This window comes from Leucopleurus acutus, assembly GCF_964270905.1.
Source record: "Leucopleurus acutus genome assembly, chromosome: 7".
Classification (NCBI taxonomy): domain Eukaryota; kingdom Metazoa; phylum Chordata; class Mammalia; order Artiodactyla; family Delphinidae; genus Leucopleurus; species Leucopleurus acutus.
Window position 1 is genome coordinate 87802088 of NC_139150.1, and position 14040 is coordinate 87816127.

Genomic DNA, 14040 nt, shown 5'->3' on the forward strand with positions numbered 1-14040 from the left:
CTATTTCCTTTCCAATATTAGGCAAGTTTTCAAATATAATCTCTTCAAATATTTTCTCAGTTCCTTTCTTTTCCTCTTCTTCTTCTGAGACCCCTATAATTCGAATTTTGTTGCATTTAATGTTTTCCCAGATGTCTGTGAGACTGTCATCAGTTCTTTTCATTCTTTTTTCTTTATTCTGCTCTGCAGTAATTATTTCCACTATTTTGTCTTGCAGGTACTTATCCATTCTTCTGCCTCAGTTATTCTGCTATTGATCCCTTCTAGAGAATTTTTAATTTCATTAATGTGTTGTTCATCACTGTTTGTTTGCTTTTTAGTTCTTCTAAGTCCTTGTTAAAAGTTTCTTGCACTTTCTCCATTCTTTTTCCAAGATTTTGGATCATCTTTACTATCATTATTTTGAATCCTTTTTCAGTTAGACTGCCTATTTCATCTTCATTTGTTAGGTCTGGTGGGTTTTTGCCTTGCTCCTTTATCTGCTGTATGCTTGTCTGTCTTCCCATTTTGCTTTACTTACTGTTTTGGGGTCTCCTTTTCACAGGCTGCAGGTTCGTAGTTTCTGTTATTTTTGGTGTCTGTCCCCAGTGGCTAAGGTTAGTTCAGTGGGTTGTGTAGGCTTCCTGGTGTAGGGGACTAGTGCCTGTGTTCTGGTGGATGAGGCTGGATCTTGTCTTTCTGGTGGGCAGTTCCACGTCTGGTGGTGTGTTTTGGGGTCCCTGTGGCCTTATTATGATTTGGGGCAGCCTCTGTGCTAATGGATGGGGTTGTGTTCCTGGCTTGATAGTTGTTTGGCATAGGGTGTCCTGCACTGTAGCTTGCTTTTCGTTGAGTGGCGCTGGGTCTTGATGTTGAAATCTCTGGGAGATGTTTGCCATTTGATATTACATGGAGCTGTTTTGTAATTTCAAATAAGGTGAGGAAAACACAATATAAAAAGATTGATTTATTTGAATATATACACATTTACATATTATATATCCAAAGCATAAATTCTCACTAATTTTTAAAAAAATGATGACCTTGGAATAAGTTTCAAAACATTTGTCTGAAAAGAGTTTAATATATTTGATATATGAAGACCTCATGCAACTTTGATTTTCTAGTTTTACTGGTAGTCTGTTGAATTTGTCCTGATGACAATCCCCTCAGTTAGAAAAATCCCTTTCTTGACATCTGTGACACTAACTTTCCTAGTTTTCCATAGATATTTCTGGGAGTTCTGCCAACAAATGTCTCCTGCGTGCCTACTCTGTATCAAATACTGTTCTAGGTCCTGAGGAGATAGCAGTGAGCATGGCTAAGTCTGTTTTTGTGGACAGCACAGTTCAGCAGGAAATAGTTCTTATTGGACTTTCTTGTATACCCTTCTCTGCATCTCCCTTTATTCTTAGATTTGTGACTTTCTGACCTTGACTATTTTTCACCTACTCTCTTTGGGTAAGCGCAACCACTCTAAACGTGTTATCCAGTGTCTGTACGAAGCTCACTGCAAAATCGGTCTCCAGCCTCAACCATTCTGGAACTAAAGACACAGCTTCAATGTTTTGTTCAGTTGATGTCCAAAGAAAGTGAAGGCCAATTAATTGGTGTCAAACAGGATAAAAGAAATGGAGTTCTCAGCTTACAGCAACTGAGAACTTTGGGGAATCACTACTTGGGATGTGGCGGTGAGATACTGGGTGATCTGAGTAGCTGTGTGCAAGGGACCGACAATGATCATAGTCTCTGCTGAATATTGATCAGTGACCTGTGGGTATAGTGCTGGGACAAATGGGTATTGGAGAATGCCACAAGGTTCAGTGATATGTGAACAATATGGTCCATTATAAAGGGATATAATGTTGTTTGATGACTCAGACACATAAAATCTGTGATGGTTAGAGATTCAACTGAGTGGTCAGAAATTAGTATTTGAAGATCAGGGATATGGGGGTTATGGGAGGCATTATTCAGGGGCTCCCTATGTCAGTGACTGAAATAGTAGGGAAATCTGAGAATTGATCATTGTAGCCTGTGATCAAGAGTAATTAATTGGCTTTAAAATTCAGTGATAGTACAGTGAGGGGAAGGTCAGTTACTGTCAGGAGGCAGTCAGGAGCCATTAAGATAAATGAATAAGTGCCTGAAGAACAATGATGGAAAAATAGAATATGTTGCTTCCAGTTAGTTGGAAATACGGCCAAATAAATTATCACATTAAACGTTACTTGATTAACGTTTGGATTGTAAAGACATAAGCATCCATTTGCCCAGGTAAACCTGACCAAACTTAATGGTTGAGCATAATTCTAGTGTTGCCCACATGTCCACAGGTTGGATGGAGATCATGGCTCATCATGTTTATAAATGTCCAAAAGAAGTAGAATGCCACAAAACAGTGGGTCCATAGCACATCATCATAAAATGAATTAATAGAATAAAATGAACATAGTTAAAGAAGTTTCCATTTGTTATTTATATAGCTTTGTTTTTCAACATTTTCTTGACAAACAATATCAAAAGATTAGTAAATAATTATACACTCTTACTTGTCTGTATCACCAACATAAATGAACAACAACAACAAAAGACTTTGGCAAAATAAAAAAGGCATCATTAATGTTTGTTTGTGAAAAATTTACCACTGCAAAAATGTGCTTGATTGATGTGATATTTAGCTATCTCTTCCACCTGACAAGGGCAGGAGAGAGAAAGTGAAATAAAATAAATAAATAAACTGAAAGGATAAGTCTTTATAAATAAATAAACTGAAAGGATAAGTCTTTCATTTCCATTTACACTGAACACACAATGGGTTATTTATTAGGTTTATATATGGGGCAAATTAACTTAATACATATTTGTAGGGTGAAGGTTCTGAATAAGGAAAGCACAGAAAGTGTCAGTATGGTATGGTTTAATACCACTGTGGTCAGAAAAGATACTTGATATGATTTCTATCTTCCTTAATTTGTTGAGACTTGTTTTGTTGCCTTAACATATGATCTATCCTGGAGAATGTTCCATGTGCACTTTAGAAGAATGTATTCTGCTGTTGTTGTATGGAATGTTCTGTTAGGTCCATTTGGTCTATAGAGTTGTTCAATGAACACTAATTCACAAGTGTTGTTGAATGATCTATCCATTGTTGCAAGTGGGGGTATTAAGGCCCCTAATATTATTGTAGTGCTGTTTATCTCTCCTTTTAGTTCTGTTAGTACAAGCTTTACATATTTAGTTGCTCCAATGTAGGGTACATAAATACTAAACAATTGTTATATCTTCTTGAATTGATTCCTTTATCATTATATAATGACCTTCTTTGTCTCTTGTGACCAGTTTCAGCTTAAAGTTTATTTTGTCTGACATAAATATAACTACCCCTGCTCTCTTTTGATTACCATTTGCTTGGAATATCTTTTTTTCTATTTCTCCATTTTCAGCCTGTGTTTTAAAAATTCAAGTGAGTCTAATGTAGACAGCATATTGTGGGATTTTTTGTTTTTCTTATCCATTCAACCGTTCTGTATTTTCATGGAAGACTTTAACCCATTTATGTTTAAAGTAATTATTAATAGGTAAGGACTTACTATTGCCATTTTATTAATTGTTTTCTGACTGTTTTGTTATTAAATTTGATTGACATTACTTAATAATATTGCTCTTCACATTTCCCTACATTTTTAGTTTAAAATACAACATGCTTATTTAATGCAGTGGTTTAATTTTGATGGCCACATGCCAATAAGAAACTTGAAGGAACCAACCAATGCTAATTAGCTGTGGTGGTTTTTGAAAAAATAAAAGGTACTAACTTTTTTTGTGATACACGGGCCTCTCACTGTTGTGGCCTCTCCCGTTGCAGAGCACAGGCTCCAGACGCACGGGCCCAGCCACTCCGCGGCATGTGGGGATCTTCCCAGACCGGGGCATGAACCCATGTCGCCTAGCATCAGCAGGCAGACTCTCAACCACTGCGCCATCAGGGGAGCCCAAGGTACTAGCTTTTCATGATGAATTTGTCTGACCAATGGTCAATAGGCATTCAGGGGGCCTTTGGTTTACTAGCACTAAACAGTCCTTCCACAGAATAAAGGTCACCTGAAAGCCATGTCTGATTAGGGAAATAAAAGATGCCAGGTCTTCCATAATTAAGTTTCACAAATAGTCTTAATGAGACTCACCAGATGGAGTGAAATTAATGTTAATTGACAGCAAGACTGCCAGATAATTGGGTAGGGAGATTTAACTCTCAGAAAACTACCCCCCAAATTAAAAATCTTTCCCATGGGCTTAAAGAATAATCCTGTAGATAAAATAAAACATAAATCATACATCAAACACCTGAACAAACCATTTAGCTTCCTAGAAACAATATACTTGGCTTTACAGTGATTGAGGATAGAGACTTTAGCTCTGAGAACTTCCAAGCCACAAACTGGAGAACATTCAGAAATAAGCAATAGAACTTAATATGGCTAAAAATGCTGTTATAGAAATAAAACAAAACACTGTCCCTTACCATTGTAAATTTAAATAATATGAAAAGGAGGTGGAGTTAAAGGGAAGATGGTGAGATTAGGAAGGACCAGGAATCTGTCTCCCTACCCAGACAAAAATTATGCTGGCAGAATCTGTAGGTGTAATGTGCCAAGAAGTCCACACTTAGGGACTTCCCTGGTGGCGCAGTGGGTAAGACTCCATGCTCCCAATGCAGGGGACCTGGGTTCGATCCCTGGTCAGGGAACTAGATTCCACATGCATGCCACAACTAAGAAGCTGGCAAGCCACAACTAAGAAGCCTGCAAGTCATAACTAAGGAGCTCACTTACTGCAACTAAGGAGCCCACTTGACACAACTATAAACCCAGTGCAACCAAATTAAAAAAAATAGTTTTATCTGGAAAAGTCTGGTATCCTATAGAGTATTACTGTCTTTAAAACAAAAAGAAGTCCACACTTAGGTATGGTTCAGAGCTAAAGTATTGCTATGTGGCAACAGCTGCCGTGCACTCTTTCAGGCACAGAGGCTACTCTTGCTCTTGAAGACCACACAGAAAAGGCAGATGGATGTGAAACGTTGCTTGATAGCCTCAAGTGGTGTACCAAGACCAGCAAAAACACCTGTAATGATCCCCAGGATCCTGAAAGCCCCTGGCACCACAGTGGCAAGACAGTAACCCCCATCAGCATCACACTGTTACTACAATGGATTGTTGCTCTCTGTGAAACCAGGCAGAATCAGAAATCTCAGGGGCTCTGATCCTCAACAGCCATTACAGATACTGCTCTGGGAAGCTGCTCAAAGCTTGCAGCCTGGCTGTGTTTCCAGTGTGGGACAAGCAGGGCTTTACAGGAGGTCCCGAAGTCTACCAGGTTCGCCTATTTGGGGATATCTACCTCTGTGCTATCTGTGCCAGGAGGGTCACCCTCCTGTCCAGGACCTGCCAGCTGCAAAGGGGCTTCCATGGGACAGACACTTGGCTTGTGGGCTCAGGATAAGACATTGCTCATCCTCTTATGGAGATCAGACATTGGATTTTGCTTTTTCCAAGGATACGTCACCAAAACATGTGATGCAAATTGAAAAATAAAGGCCTGAAACCCTCAGTTCCATTTTAAATATGTGGATATAAAGCATTAATGCAGGGAATAAAGTTTCACAATTAAAATCGATGGCAACTTAATGGTTTCTGTTGCATACTTATGTACAATGCATTGCATACTTTCACTATAATCTTCTATACCTATTTTCCTATATCTTGTGACTATTGTCTGTTTCTGCACTGTTCCAATAATTTTGATATGAAAATAAGTTATACTACCAAATAAAAGACTGCTTTTGTCTCATCACTCCATTTGATTTCATCTCACCTACTGCTGAAGCATTTACTAGTCATGCCCACACCAATGATGACTGGAAGTTTCTCTTAGGAATATGGAGGGGCCTCTGCGAATTGAGCTCAATCTTATCTCAAGGTCCTTGTCAAAATTCTCCACTAACCCAGATGGGTTCTCAAACTCTGGCCGAAGTCATGCCCCCACAAACTCTGTACACTGGCAGGACACCGCCTACTACTTGACATGGTGTCTTTTTAATGTCCTGACGCACCTGTGGTGAAGAATGCAGAATTCCATGCCTTTTGCCCATGATTAGGGCCAAATCATCTGCTGATCTCTAAGTCCTCTTTTCTCATAGAGGTCACCAAATGAAGTGATTCCATTACACGAGAATTCAGGATGCAGTTCCTGTGTTTAAAAGCATTAATGGGGCTTCCCTGGTGGCGCAATGGTTGGGAGTCCGCCTGCCGATGCAGGGGACATGGGTTCATGCTCCGGTCCAGGAGGATCCCACGTGCCGCGGAGCAGCTGGGCCCGTGGGCCATGGCCGCTGAGCCTGCGCATCCGGAGCCTGTGCTCCGCAACGAGAGAGGCCACAGCAGTGAGAGGCCCGCGTACCGCCAAAAAAAAAAAAAAAAAAAAAAAAAGCATTAATGAAATCACCTCAAGTATAGCAGGGAAACAGAACTCAGGGCAGCAGTGGCCATGAAAGGATGTATATGTGTGTGTGAGTGCGTGCATGCACGAATGTATGTGTGTTGTTAGTATTATCTTATAGTACTTCTTATAGTACTATCTGATAGTACTTATAGTACTATATTATAGTGACTTCTCTCTAGAATATTTATACATCTGGTATGTAACTCCTACCCTGGATGGAAGAATCTGTAACAGAGAACCCAAGTGACAATACTCCAGTTTAGTTCAGACTTCCATCAGAGAGAAGCTCTGGGGGGAGGAGGGATAGAGTCACAGGGGGTGCTTTTCCTACCTTTGTGGAAAAGCAATTTCCAGGGGACTGGACACTCAGAAAACGCTTGGGTCTGAGGCACGTAAACAATGCACAGGCCTGAGGCTTCCAAAATTTCAGGAATGGTGTCATCAGATAAAAAGTAATGCCTTGAGAGAGTGTAAGGAACTCCCACCTACCCATCACATCAAGGCTGAATCTCCTTTCAGCCTAATTTATTATTTTTATTATCAGCTATAATATTGCTTTAAGCTTTTTTAAGGAACACAGACTTTTATTTTGATTTTTAATAATAGTAGTAAAATAATGGTTGGTTATTACTTATTGCTCATTTACTCTGTGCCAGGCGTTGTTTTAAGCGTCTGACTTATTGATAGATTAACTCAGAAAATGCCTCCAAAAAGGATTGTAGGTAATCACCATCATTATGCACTCCTCACAAATGAGGAAACTAAGAGACATTAAAGGAGAACTGACTTGCCCAAGGTCGTACAGCCATACGGGAGGGACAAGGGAATAAATACACAAGTATTGATAGTAAAGCCAATGAGCTATATGGCAAATTCAGAATCTGGGTCTCATAATATGCTGGTGATCCAAAATTCACTTTTATATATATATAATTTTTAAAATCACCTATATTGATGTGTAATTTATATAAGTATATGCATTTCTGATATCTTTTGATGAGTTTTGAAAATTTATACACCTTTGTAAACACCACCACAATCTATATAGAACTTTCCATCATACTAAAACATTCCCTTGTTCCCCTACCCACTTAATTTTCACCCCCACCCACTAAATTAGATGATTTTCCTAGAATTTTGTATAAATAGAATCATACAGCTCTACTTTCTTGTGCCTGGCTTCTTTTGCCCAGCCTAATTTTATTATTAATGTTGTTATATGCATTAGTAGTTCCTGAGTGATATTCCATTGTCAGGCAACATCACTGTTTATACATTTATCTGCTGAAGGACATTTTGGTTCTTTCTAATTTGGGGCTATTATGAATAAAGATTCTATGCACATTTTTATACAATTCTTTTTAAAAATTTTATTTTTTGATTTTGTGTAATTATTTAAGTTTTCCTGGGGGTAAATACCTAGAATTGAAATTGTTGGTTTTAGGTAAGGTGTCATTACCTTTAAAAGGAACTATCAAATGGATTTTTAATGATATCACATTATAGTTTTAATTTGCACTTCCCTGATGACTAAAGCTTTGTATATCTTTTCTAGTACTTACTGGCTATCTATATATCTTCTATTATGAAATGCCTGTTTTAATCTTACCCTTTTTTTCCCCATTTAAACTGAGTTGTTTGTATTATTATTGCATTATGAACATTCTTTACATATTGTGGACGCAAGTCCTTTGAAAGACATATCTATTAGAGACATTTTCTCCCAATGTGTGATTTTCTTTTTTGTTTTCATAATAAAATCTTGAAAAGCAGACACTTTAAATTTTAATAAACTCCAATTTATCTTTTTTGCTTTTATGTCTCACACAATTCTTTGCGTTACATATTAAAAATCTCTGTGTGCTTCAAATTAGTTTCCATGTTTCCCAACAGAAATTTTGTACTATTAGCTATTTTGTTTAGGTTTATAATTTATTTTGAATAAACTATAATTATGGTATAAACATCAAGGTGCATTTAAAATATACGATTATCCAATTATTTTATCATCATTTTTGAAAAAAGTCACCTTTTTCACATCAAATTGCCCTGGAACATATGTCAAAAATTAACTAACAACTTTCAGTTACATTTCAGATCATGAGAGAGCAGGAAAAAGCACTGCTCCAATTCCTAAACAAGAAGACATATGGGAAGAGTTTAAATTTAACAACTTTTCTTGAATACATCAGATATCTGAGATTGCAGGGCAAAAAACTAGCCCAAAGTCTGGAGAGCTAGGTGGCTGCAGAGAGAAACAAGAACCCAAGCAGTTGCTTAACTGAGAAAGAGAATGCCAAACACCATATAAAATGATTGTAAAAAAGCTAAACAACATGCAAGATCAGATAGGTTATTTCAGCAGAGAGATATAAACTATAGTAAAATTTAAATGCTGGATATAAAAAACACATACAATAAATGAAGAATGCCTTCAAAGGGATTATCAGTATACTTGATACCACTGAGGAAGGACTCAGTGACATTGAAAAGAGAGATAGAATATATACACACACTTTTATATATATTTGTAGAATATATACACACTTTTATATATATTTGTATCTGTGTATGCTTCAATACAGTATTTGTATTAGTGACCCAGAGATGATACAAAAGTACACAGAAAACATGGTTTGCCTTTGTTGAAAAAAGACAGCTTAGTAACAATGGCCTTTCCTATATGTGCATGTCAGGAGGTAGCAGGAGAAAAGGAATGAGGTATAGGATTCTGAATTTTCAGATACTTCCTGTAAAAGGTTTACTTGTTATGAATATACATGTGGCAAATCATAACTGATATCAGAATAGTTACTAAGTAAGGGGTACATAATTCTATTACAGTGCAGTTGACTTCCAATGTACATACAAAACAAACATCTAAGTGGCATGCACACTCACATAGACACACATAGAGAACTCAGAAAATATTCACATACATTCAACACTGTGCAGTTTATGCAATTTCTTTCTTATTTTTAAAAATCTTATTCTAGTGAATATCTATGAACCAATATTGTTGTATTTCATTAACTGTTTTAATATTACATATGAAATAGTTTTTATATAACATAAAGACTATTATTTACCTTTCTCAAATTGATAAATTTTTCCCTTATTACAAACTCTGAGATTTATTAAACTTTGATGACTCACTGAAAGCTTTCACACATTCACAGCTCGATTATCAGATATTTAATGAGATATCATTTTTTGGGTAAAGGATTACCTATATATGTTGTAATGTTAAATATCTTCCCCTGATACTTACCTGACCAAGGAGGAAGAGCTGTGGGTAAAAACTATGGTCATTCAGGATGTTGTCAGAGGGTTTTCCTGTGTGATATTTCTGATACACTACACTGAGTTCACATGTCCACAGAAATCACATTCACAGGCTTTGTTAACTGAGGGTTGGTGAGTAAATATCAGTATTAAGTATACCCAAACTGTAGAAACCCAGCAGAGAACAAGTTTATTTCATCACAGCAAAATGTCTGTGTACATGCAGAAGAAAATTTCATTCAACAGTCACTCTTTGGACCTGTTTCTTTCTACTTTGTACTCTTTCATCTTCTGTGCATGAGCCCCTTTGGTTTTGCTGGTGATAATCTCCACTCCATTCTGACAAGGGACAGGAGAAAACATTAAGAATTTGAGAGGTGTATTTAGTAAGATCTGTCATTGACTTCTACATTTCACTATCCTGAGGTTAAAAATATGATCTCATTTGGATGACAGAGTAGTTGAGAAATTTAGACTACGTGTGGCATGAGAAAAAAGGAAATGGTCATTGGTGAACAATTAATAGTCATTATATATCATATAGTTATTACCCTGTGTTAGTCAAACTGAGGTGTGACTTACAGTAGGATTCCCCACATCCATTACCCTGATTTGTCTGTTCTCATATACTGTGAGTTCTCTATGTATTTTCTGCTTTACTGAGGAAGCTGGCTTTTGGCTAAAGGTTATCTCACATTTATTACATTCTCAATTTTCTCACTGTTTGATTGCTCTGATGATGAATGAATTTTGATTGCTCTGATGATGAATGAATTTTGATTGCTGGGACAAAGTTTTGAAATTTTCATTACATTCCCAGGGTTCTCCTGCAGTGTGAGTTTTCCAAGGATTGAATGCACAGAATATTTCTTGTATTCATTATCTTTACAGAGTTTCTTTGCTGAATTGAATTCTCTGATCTACAATGAGGACTGCACTCAAGATGAGACTGCCTGTCTAAAATATATTCCAAGAATTTCTCTCTTGTGTAAGTTCTCTGATGTTTAGTGAAAGCTGGTATCTTGCAGAGGAACTTCCAAGTGTTCATTTATATTCATAGGGGTTCTCTCCTACATGTTTTATTTTGTATTGCGAGACTTGATTTCCAGCTCAGAGCTTTTCCATATTCATTACATTTATATGTTTAGTTCTCTGTGTGGGCTTTCTCATGTTCTCTAAGGCTTGATTTCTGGCTGAAAGTTTTCCCACATTTATCACATTTATAGGGTTTCTCCCCAGTGTGAGTTCTCTGATGTACTCTGAGGTTTGATTTCTGGCTGAAAGCTTCTCCACAGTGATTACAATTATAGGGTTTCTCTCCTGTGTGAGTTCTCTGATGTTTTCTTAGGACTGACTTCTCACTGAAAGCTTTGGCACATTCACTACATTCATAGGGTTTCTCCCCTGTGTGAGTTCTCTGATGTCCTCTGAGATTTGATTTCTGCCTGAAAGTTTTTCCACACTCATCACATTTATAGGGTTTCTCCCCAGTGTGAGTTCTGTGATGTACTCTGAGGTTTGATTTCTGGCTAAAAGCTTCCCCACAGTGATTACATGTATAGGGTTTCTCCCCTGTGTGAATTCTATGATGTCCTCTGAGTTGTGATTTCTGACCGAATGCTTTCCCACATTGATTACATTTATAGGGCTTCTCCCCTGTATGAGTTCTATGATGTTTTCTTAGACCTGACTTCAGTTTGAAAGCTTTCCCACATTCATCACATTTATATGGTCTTTCTCCTGTGTGAGTTCTCCGATGATTCCTTAGGCCTGACATATGGCTGAAAGATTTTCCACATTCATTACATTCAAAGGGTTTCTCCCCCGTGTGAGTTCTCTGATGTACTATGAGGATTGATTTATAGTTGAAAGATTTCCCACATTCATTACATTCAAAAGGTTTCTCTCCTGTGTGAATTCTCTGATGTATTCTTAGGCCTGACTTTGCACTGAAAGCTTTCTCACATCCATCACATTTATAGGGTTTCTCTCCTGTGTGAGTTCTCTGATGTTTTCTTAGGCGTGACTTCTCACTGAAAGCTTTCCCACATTCATGACATTCATAGGGTTTCTCCTCTGTGTGACTTTTCTGAGGCTGAATCAGGCATGAAGTCATAATGCAGGATTTTCCACATTCATTACACTCATAGGGTTTCACTGTTATTTGAGTTCTCTTATGTACATTGAAAGTTGACTGGTAAGCCAATGATTCTGTACATGTGCCATAGTCAGAGGACTGGTCTATTGTGTGAATTCTCTGATGCACTTGGAGGGTTGAATTATGGCTGAAATTCTTTCCATATTCAAAGGGTTTCACCCCTATATGAATTTTTTGCTGTTCTCTAATGTGTAATTTTTGGCTGAAAGATTTCCCTTCTGTGCCAGTTTTTTGAGTGATCCTATTGAAATTATTTCTGTTTTTATCAATAGTATATTCATATTTATTAAACTCATAGTGACTCTTCTCCTCTGGATGATTGCTCTGAGAGATTATCAAGGTTGATTTATCATATTGGTTTTCCCCAAATTTACTGCATTTATAAGATTTCACTTTTGGGTGGGTATCCTTAGATGTAACAAGGGCAGTCTTTTCAAGAAAATCCTTTCCACATTCATTATATTCAAAAGTTTGCTGTGAAGTCTGAATTGTCTGATGCTGAATAACTTTGTCTTTATGTCCAAAGGCTTTCACACTTTTACTATAAACAAAAGATTTCTCTCCAGTATTAGTTCTGCGATCCTTAATACTGAGGAGCCAATTCTCACATACATTAAGCTCATAAGCCTTCTTTCTTGAATACTGACAGTGTGGGGTCAATGAGCTAAGAAGCAAGTAAGTAGACCCTGTAGTGTCAAATTTACAAGGCATTGTTTCTGCAGGGAAAATGTTTATATCCAGAGTACACAGTTTTCTTGAAATTTCTTGCTCTGTAGTCAATGATTTGTTGACAAATAAAACTTGCCTCAAATGTTTGCCTTGGTTTTCTAGGCTCTCCTGTAAGAGTTCATCAGGTTGGGATTCTTCTAAAAGTGAGAAAATTAAAAATATTTAATAATATTTAACACACTTATTATGGAGTGAAATTTATATATATATCCCCCATTATGTATTTGACTCCTTGGTGTCTGGCTCAGTTTCCCAAAAATAAAGTCATTTCAAGTGTATATTCTCTCTTATTTTGTTGTTAAAAAAACTTTTTCTAGTGGAAAGACAGAGAGGAATCTAGAAATGAAATTACATCTATATTTGGTATCTTAAAGTATAATTTTCAAAACCAGGTAGAGAAGAGGATATAAAGGAAAGGAACAATTAAAAAAGAATATATTTGAGAGAGTTGAATCCTGGGAACAGATGAAACAAAGACTGAAATGAATTCAACAAGGATTTTGCACTAATTAGATAACAAAAAGTATCAATGGAGAATTGCTTTCAGTGGCTTTATTGAGATAGAGTTTGCATTAGGGAAGAACACCAGAGACTACATTCACAAACACAGATTACATTGATAACCATTAGTCTATATGATTCCAATTGGAGCTCCATTTTTCCATTCTACACATCAACACTAAAATAAATTTATCATGGGGAATTCCCTGGCAGTCCAGTGGTTAGGACTCAGCGATTTCACTGCCACGGGCCCAGGTTCAATCCCTGGTTGGGGAACTAAGATCCTGCAAGCCACGTAGTGTGGCCAAAGAAAAATTATCATGGCACCAAATTTCTCATGTTGAAAGAAATAATCAGAAACAGAAACATAAATGTATTGGTGGAAGTGAAAAAACTGATGAGAGTTAAAGTAATTTTTCCACCTATATTGGAGTCACCTCTCTTTCCTGGTTCTGGTGCCTTGGTATTATATTAGGGTTGTTCAATAGTGAGTCCCTCTTAATCATCAAATCTTTTAACTTTCCTCTTTTCAATTTGTTTACTCATTTCCCCCAAACCAGTCATGCCCTGTCCAATCCTTAATTCTATTTTCCATCTATTTTTCCACATATCTAGTTTTTATTCACTGTAAGAATCTTAAGGATCATATGTTTCAAACTGGCCCTAGAAACCCTACAAGTATCCTTTATATTTATTTACCATAAATTTCCTGTGCATATTTGATTGCTATTGTCCTCCTGATACCCACGCTCCATGCAAAAATGTCTGTGACTCACAATTTTTAAAGTAAATAACCATCACTGAAATCAGGAGGCATCATAAAACTGATGGCAAATCCATAGTTAAATGAGCAGCATCTTCTCTCTTGGTTGTACCTAAAATAA

At 37.0% G+C, this 14040-nt stretch overlaps 1 protein-coding gene across 1 annotated transcript in view; it reads right to left on the reverse strand.

The window, feature by feature from the left end:
• Window positions 1-7897: 7897 nt before the first annotated feature.
• ZNF782 (zinc finger protein 782) overlaps window positions 7898-14040 on the reverse strand; it is a 54589-nt gene continuing 48446 nt past the window's right edge. The window contains exon 5 of the mRNA XM_082842594.1: window positions 7898-12792. Coding sequence (XP_082698720.1) covers window positions 10913-12792 — 1880 coding nt within the window. The 3' untranslated portion in view covers window positions 7898-10912. The remainder of the gene's footprint in view (window positions 12793-14040) is intronic.